This window comes from Sphaeroforma arctica (assembly GCF_001186125.1).
Source record: "Sphaeroforma arctica JP610 unplaced genomic scaffold supercont1.599, whole genome shotgun sequence".
In the NCBI taxonomy this organism is placed as follows: Eukaryota; class Ichthyosporea; order Ichthyophonida; genus Sphaeroforma; species Sphaeroforma arctica.
Window position 1 is genome coordinate 39114 of NW_014039959.1, and position 8167 is coordinate 47280.

General features: G+C 42.5%; 2 protein-coding genes across 2 annotated transcripts in view; one reads left to right on the forward strand and one right to left on the reverse strand.

Moving 5' to 3' along the window:
* Positions 1 to 599: 599 nt before the first annotated feature.
* Positions 600 to 5192, forward strand: SARC_07498 (hypothetical protein; the record flags this gene model as incomplete). Its single annotated transcript, XM_014298562.1, has 8 exons — positions 600 to 635; positions 696 to 905; positions 1948 to 2132; positions 2831 to 2965; positions 3581 to 3759; positions 4095 to 4210; positions 4611 to 4709; positions 5067 to 5192. 8 exons carry the CDS (start codon positions 600 to 602, stop codon positions 5184 to 5186), a joined length of 1080 nt encoding a protein of 359 aa, XP_014154037.1. The 3' UTR covers positions 5187 to 5192.
* Positions 5193 to 5559: 367 nt separating this feature from the next.
* Positions 5560 to 8167, reverse strand: part of SARC_07499 (hypothetical protein) — a 4790-nt gene continuing 2182 nt past the window's right edge. Inside the window, exon 2 of the mRNA XM_014298563.1 lies at positions 5560 to 7347. Coding sequence (XP_014154038.1) covers positions 7001 to 7347 — 347 coding nt within the window. The 3' untranslated portion in view covers positions 5560 to 7000. The remainder of the gene's footprint in view (positions 7348 to 8167) is intronic.

Here is an 8167-nt window from a genome sequence, read left to right on the forward strand (position 1 = left end):
GTGTGTGTGTGTGTGTATGTGTATGTATGTGTGTGTATATGTGTATGTGCATGTGTATGCGAGTGTGTGTGTGTGGTTGTACGTCTATATGTATATATGTATTTATGTATGTATATATTCATGTACATATCCATAGGAACAAAGACTATGCAGTATACATATATATATATATATATATATATATCAGCAAAATTTAGGAATTGTAGATGTCATGTAGATAAATAATCCATATGTAGTACCTTATTGCAGATCTAATTGTTTTCTTCCGATACGCCTCAATAATGCTATCTGTTGCTGTATGTGTGTGTTGGCGTTCGGTATGTAAATAAATATACTCAACCATGTGTGATTTTAATTGGTATATATATATACATCTCGCAGCTGTGCCCTATTATCACTGTTACACCATATTATAATAGTAGGTCCAAGATCACATTGAAATTCCGAGCAATACATGCTGTAATGTATGTGTAGAGAGTTCATATTAAGAACCGACTCCTGCTGACACAAGTGCGCACCTGTGTACATGGGGGTACAAACCCAAAGATCAGAACCACGTACAATAATGCACATACTCGTAGTGCAAGCGGGTTTTTGATATGCCTGCGACTGCCAAACCCGTGTTGCGAATTATAGTATTGATTTTAAACATAGCCGCATCCCTCTAAGCATACCATACGATCCCTTACAACCAGATTGCAGTATTCCGAAACTATGCCGATTTTGTGAACACGCGTATCGCGAAGGCGCAGAGCGACTACGAGAAGCTCGACCCCAGGCACCAGCAATTGTTAACACATTTTCCCAAAAGGATAGAGGCCCTGTACGAGGCGGTGGATGCCAATCAGCAACTGTTGTTTGAGGTCACGAAACCGCACAGGATCTTCCTGAATGACGACGCACTTGTACGTGCGTGTCGGTGTGTGGTGGTGTTGAGTGAATGTTCGATTCTTGTGCGTGTTGGTATTGTCAGCATATCGCCGGGCTACCGAAGAATGTCGGAAGGCGTTAGTAGTCAGTACCTGAAATCATTGAGCCGCATGAGGTGAGTGCTAGCGGGTGAGTGTGATGGTGCGAGTTCCTCTGCGTAGTAGCATTTATTTGCTGCATGATAGTGATATACCCTCGTTCCTGTGATATATATAGACCCAGGTTGAAGTGTATGGGATGGAGGCAACAGGGGGTTTGAGGCCCCGAAGGCTATTCTGAATTGCTGACGCTATAGTAGTGTGTGAGCTGGTGCTTGACACTGATTATCAGTAGGTAAGAGTAGGTATATGTGTGCTCCTGAGTATATCTTCACTTGTATCTTGCTCGCGTGTATGGGGGCAGCGCATCAGGCCGTGAATGCCATTGAAATCACCAAGCTCTGACATTCAACATCATCTCGACGTTGCACGCGGTACAGAACCGGCACGCCCAGCCCCTCTCATATGTCCTGAGTTGGTGTACGATTGCGTGAATAAAATTTAACACTTGTTCAAGCGCATGTCTGATGCGTGTGTATGGAAAGACCAATGGCATATCTACTTGGTTGGATGGGTGTGTGTGTGTATGCGTTTGAATTCTACTTAGACGCATCCGTGTCCCATGGGTAGCGTTGTATATCGGCATTCGCTTTGGTATTGGTTCCAACCCACTACCACATATACCTCAGGCTGCACGCCAGCTATCACTAGTATAATTTAACATAACATTAAACAGTCGATTCAAGTAATCTGCTACAGAAACCAGCACAACTCGTGAGGCCCGATTTAAAGTTGTACGGTGCCACTGGCTGTTGCGATTCGTCCGACCACTTCCAGAACATGATGCAACACTATTCAACGGGGTGTGATGGTTGTGTATCGACCTCGTCTCTACTGTGTATATTCCTGCAGTATCTTTATATGGGGCTGATATTACAATGCCTCCCTACCACATGCCACCGCACTACTTACTTAACAGGACACTGAGAAAGAGATGGAATACGCCGACGGCAAGAAGTTCACGATAGATGAGCACAAGAAGGTGCGCTCGACACTCAAACAGTTTGTGCGCGATTGGAGTGAGGAAGGCGCAGAGGAGAGAAGCCAATGCTACCAGCCCATAGTAGACGCAGTCACCGATCGGTTTAAGGATGTTACTGACAAGTAAGTTTGAGAGAATCTGGTGCAGGAGAGGTAGAAGAATGTATCTATGACTTACTTTGGTGTAATATGTGTATATACCCGCATGCGTATGAGAAAGCGGCATATCCTGCATGTGAGCGAGGCTGGTGGCCATACTTTTCTGCAGATGTGGCAAGTCACGCCTGATTCTGATCTTGTGCAGATTCGTATACACAGTATCTGTCAGCGTCGTCACAGTGTAGCTTCTATGGAGTTCCAATTCGAAGGCCCTTTAAGCAAGCCACGTGAAATGCACCACAGCACACGGGAGTTGAACTAGTATATAACGGAATGTTTGGTTGTTGAGCGTATGGCCGGGGTGGGTTCGTTTCGGTGGGTCTTCTGTGATGGATATGATTGTTTTGTGTCGCATCCGAAGAACAGCTATACCTATAACCCCCACCTCTGCTTCGGGATAGTTAAATTCCCTGGCCAAGTTGTGAGTGGTTATGGCAATAACTTGGGGTCCACTTCACTGTTTTAGTTCAAAGTAGAAGATGTTAGCCCTACTTGGTTTTGGCGCAATATTCTCAATTCACTGCAATGCGCTGAGTGTAATCTTCGAGTGCTTGTTGGCCTGCGTGAGAACTAAATCACTAACCAAACTGCCCAGAGCCGGGTTCTGGGCAAGTATAAGTTGTAAAGTAACGATCTCTGATTGGTTCATTTTAACTTATCAGATCTCAACTTCGAGTGCTAGTACCGGGAGCGGGTCTTGGGCGGCTCGCCTTTGAGTTCGCAAAGTTGGGGTTCAGCTGCGAAGGCAATGAGTTTTCCTTCTACATGCTGGTTGCGTCTAATTTTATCCTGAATAGGTATGCTTTGAAGTTTGCCACCGCATATGTTATGCTGTAGTTTTTGAACTTGTGATCCAGTCTATGAACAGACTCGTGTTGTTCACGATACTATACTCCAGATCTACATGCCTGCATGTTTCTTGATGTATACTAATAGATATGAACAAATATAAATCTCCTCTATGTACTACCAAAGGCGATGTTCATACCCAGGCATGTTTGAGATTCTCCTTCTCGGTTGCCGCGTTTTCGATCAAAAATAAACCCCTCTCACGGATGAATATCACTGGTGGGGTATTTTTTATTATTTGTTAAAGATTTCTCTAATTTTGACATCTGATAAAACTTGGATTGGAATCTCTTATATGTTTTATATATTTTAAACCGTTCCAAGTGTCTACCGTGTGCGTGTGCTACACTAGGAGACTTCAGGTCTTTGTTTCAATAGATATTCGTTTATGGAAGACTCCATATTATTCCTCAATTGAGAGAGTCCGAAAATTGGAATGTTTTATCTCTATCAAAAACGGGCTTCCTCATTAAAATACGTACGTGTATGGCTTCCTCTATATGCTATATATCTCACCGCCAACAATCTGAACGGTCCTGATGTCCTGAGTTCTTTCTACCAAGGTCCGGTCCCCCCGTGGATATCTACCCGTGGGTGCACGAGTTCTCAAATCACATCGACGCAGACGATCAATACAGAGCGATATCAATCCCCGATGTAGAGCCAGCCAAACACCTGGGCAACGGCAGTGCTGAATTCAGCATGACGGCCGGGGATTTTTTAGATTGCTATGTTACTGAAGGTGCGATTGCTGTGCCTTGTACACCTCAAGGCTCGCGCGCGTACATTCGTACTCAACACCCTTTTGTGTGTATGGTGGTATCTTTTATTTCTTTGAATGACAAGTGTGTGTAGCGAGATATGTACCCGTGTGTATATGGACAGATCACTGCATTCGAGGTTTGCTTGTTCTCTTTAAGTACATATTTATCGCAAACTTAGTTGATTCATCCGATGTAGTCGTGCCCGCCATAGACATGTGATTCTGTGTATTTGGCCATAATCGCTCGCAAAAATACGAACCTAAATACGGGTGACTACTGACACACATCACATGCTCGATGCACATCTATACAGGTAAATTTGACGCGGTCGCATCATGTTACTTTATTGATACGGCGAAGAATATAATACAATATATAGAGCGCATTTACGACATTCTGAAGCCCGGGGGCGTCTTTGTCAACATGGGGGTATGTTACTAATATATAACTGTGATGCAAGAGTGTCTGTATTTTGACTCATATCTGTCTTATACTCGTATATGCGGAAGTATCCTGGTGTGTGTGTGTGTGACTGGATTTGTATTAAAGTGTACTATCTTGTCATCCATAGCCTTGATACTAATATTGCAACCACGATCAAGTGTTGTAACACCCGTGATAAATTGGTGTGCAATCTCATCCCCTTTTTGCTGCGCTCATTTGGTTCCTATTCCTGCAGAAACATACACGTTTGCATTCATCGACGCCTCCAGGTATTTAAAAGTCCTTCCAAAAGGCATGGATGATTTGTTATCTTGTATGATATAGCATGCATGACTCTTTTAACTAATCTATGAGACACTCCATTGCACCGCTTCCAATCAATCAGCCTCTGCTGTACCATTTTTCTGATAGCCCTGAACTGTCTATCGAATTGAGTTATGAAGAGGTAAAGGATGTGATGCTGGCCACCGGGTTTGTGATTGAGGTAAGTAGCTTGTATATCTAGTTAATGCTCGTTTGCCCGTGTTTGTCGCGAGAACCAGTCTTTAGTTGATGCACACACATTTCTCTACGGATAATATATATATATATATATATATATATATATATATAATTCATGTCGTATTGTAATGAGGTGCTAGTAGCTATCACATTTCAGCTGGCACGTCCAAATTTACTAAATTACGCTCTGCTTTTATATTCTGGATGCCGTACATGCATCGACTCACCTGAACAATTTCATACCATCCCGTTTCAGCAATTTTATACTAAACCCTGAAACAAGCGGATTAAACCCAACATATTTTTTTGACACATATTCCACCAAAAAAAAATATCACAGGAGGAGCGCAGAGGCATTCATTCAAACTATATAGGCAACACGAAATCACTGTACAACATATCATACGAGTGCGTCTTCTTCGTCGCGTCAAAGCCTAGTAAAGCAGAAAATAAATCCTAAGCACTAATCTTAAATCCATCTGTACAGCTATTTATAGTATAGATATATATAGTATGTAGGTCTGCGCCATGCACGCTGTAGCATAGAAATATACGTATGCTGAAGACACAAATAGTTTTACGTATTGATGTAGTTGTAAGTATAAACGTGTTACTAATGCTGGTGTTCCAGCTTACTTTAGCGGACTCTCGGGAAAAAAACATGAAAGCGTAGGTACCTTTCGTCCTCAAATTTACCCAAGGCTGGTGATGGTTTGTCGAACTCTCTTGAAGCGATGAACACTTAAACAGTAACATATGCTGTAAAAGTAATATGCCTTAAAACTGTTCCTTATTTCAAAACGTTTCAGCTGCAATAGTTCATTTTCGTCCAAAGAATAACCCTTTTTATTACACCTATTTATATTTATATCGGATTTTAACCATGTTCGCATCACGGCCTCTGATTGCCTTTTACAAACGTCAGTATCTCGGTTTCGGTTGATTTCCCGACATCCTTCGTGTACTGCGGCGACCTAACTTTTGGGTTACAATCTTATCTCAACGTGCAGATGTACGTATACTCCAGTACATGCTTCTTCCACACTTGGCAAAATTAGATCAAACTCACTATGCCCATCAGCTGAGTCTCTCCCGTGCCCTTCAGATATGTTGTATTTTTCTATACGGTGTGCGGCATCGCAACACCTGCTGTCCGTAACTAAGCCCTCACGTACTAGTTGTACATATCTACATTGAGTAGCAATTTTTTCAGACATACTTTCGTATGCCATCGAATCGCTGTGTGTCGCGTCCAGTATTGTGCCACACTGAAGCAAGCGACATACGTTGAAAGTGTCTTGAAAGTGTCTGCGCGAACCCCTGCCGAAACTCTTCAAGGGAAGTCTACGCCTACTGTTCAAGCCCGACAATCCCACCCAATTAACTGTCGGATAGAGTGCATGAACTGAGGTTTAGGACAGTGTATCGTACAACGAAGACACGAGCTCTTATGTTTCCTCGGTTTGTAGCGACATCCCGTCGTCAGCATCCGCTGGTATAATCGCTAAGATTACATTGATTCTTTGCGTTGCCAGTGAAACTCGATACACATATGCCGTTGGAAAGCTATTCAATCCTCGTTAATTGTCCATATCGGCGAGATTCCCTATCAATATGCTTCAAGTTACTCCGTGGAATGTTCTCGGGAAGCGGACATATGTGATGGCTGCGAAGATACGCCTCCGAATCCCCGCTATTTGACCACGATAGTGAGACCTCATGCTAAGTGGGCTAAATCGTCCTTGTTGATTGCCCCTGAATCAGAAAGGAGCCGTGCTCAAAAATCATTACCCTAGCCACCGACTCCTCGTTAATTGTCCATGCCGGAGGTATGTCACACCAGGGGGGCGAATGTTCCATTTTTTATCATCTATGTAGGTAGGGAAATGCCAGAGGCATTAGCGGTAGGATTGCCACTGTTTCCTTATTGACTGCTTACAGCTCGTATATAAGCCTAGTGCGATAGTACTATCCAGCACAGCACCGGCATCGTCTCCTCTGCGAGTACAGGCACTTGTCCTATATGTAGTAATTAGTACTGTTCATTTTCATCCGGCTGACAGGGTTTCTGAATACCCGTCTGAACTTACTGACTTGCCATTTAACCTGATGCCTGCCTATGAACAAGTCTCTTGTTGTCATCGCGAGCCGCATCCTTGAACTCTGGCCACCATACTTGACCTCCTTCATTTGGTTTCCTATGTATCGCTACCCACCATAGACATGCCTACCCACCCTCCACTCCTGCTACCTCCAACCTCTATAACGTCACCTTTACACCTGTCTCGCGCTCTTAATCTTCTTCCCTTCCTTGGCCGCTGCAGGCCTCTCTGAAGGACTCGCGATCGCAGTAGTCGGTATGGCTGTAGCCACCACACATATAGCTGACGACGTAGACCTACTTGCCAGCCTGTGCACATTGCTCAGACCTTCGGTTCTGATTACTCCTATAGGGCCTGTGGCCCCTATGCTCCGTACGCTTTCCAAACCATCGGATTCCTCGTCACGCGTTCTGAAATTGGAACTGCCTGTACCGCTTAATGGATACTGGGATTGGCTGCTGCTATTTTCCAAGCTTCGTATGGAATACGTTTCCTGAATTAATTCGCGATCTAATTTATCTGTGTAGGCAAATTAAAGAAGAGTTACATATCAATAGAAAAGGAGTTGTGTTCAGCACATTCCTCATACTTGGTGTACGAATCTAATTATAAATCAATCTCAGGCACCGGGGAAAGAGGTACATTGACGCGATAGTGATCGAGTTTGATACTCATGATATCGCAACAGAAATTTAGCAAAAAAAAAGATTTGTTTTTGGACTATTGGCACTAATCAGCATGTGGTAGTCATAAATAAAGTTTACCAATATTGATGAGCGTGTTTAATATGCGGCATGCTTGAGATGAAATAGTGAAAGATAAAAGCACCACATGACAACATTGCACAGACTGTGCTCGAGTCAATAGAATTCCACAGATCAGAATGGAGATAAGTATAAAAAACAACGATATGCGGACCTCGTCTTGCAGGTATCCGAATATCTGACAAAATAGTCCTGACATAACGATGAGTTTATAAAAATCGTATGAATACACGATGTAGAACATCGTTCAGGTATATATATTTAGTTTGAAAGGCGAAAATGTTTGAACAACGAAAATGCATCTCAAGCAGACACTTGTTTAGGTATACACCAATATACCGTTAAAACCCATCACGGAATTCTACCTAAACGGCGTTTCCATGATAATCAGAATATATATATATATAGACAAATATATAGATAGATAGATAGACAGACAGATAGATAGATAGATAGATAGATGGATGGATCTATATATGGATATATATATATATATATATATATGTGTGTGTGTGTGTGTGTAAATAAATAAGTATATATAATATATAGTATATATAATAAAATAATAAATATAA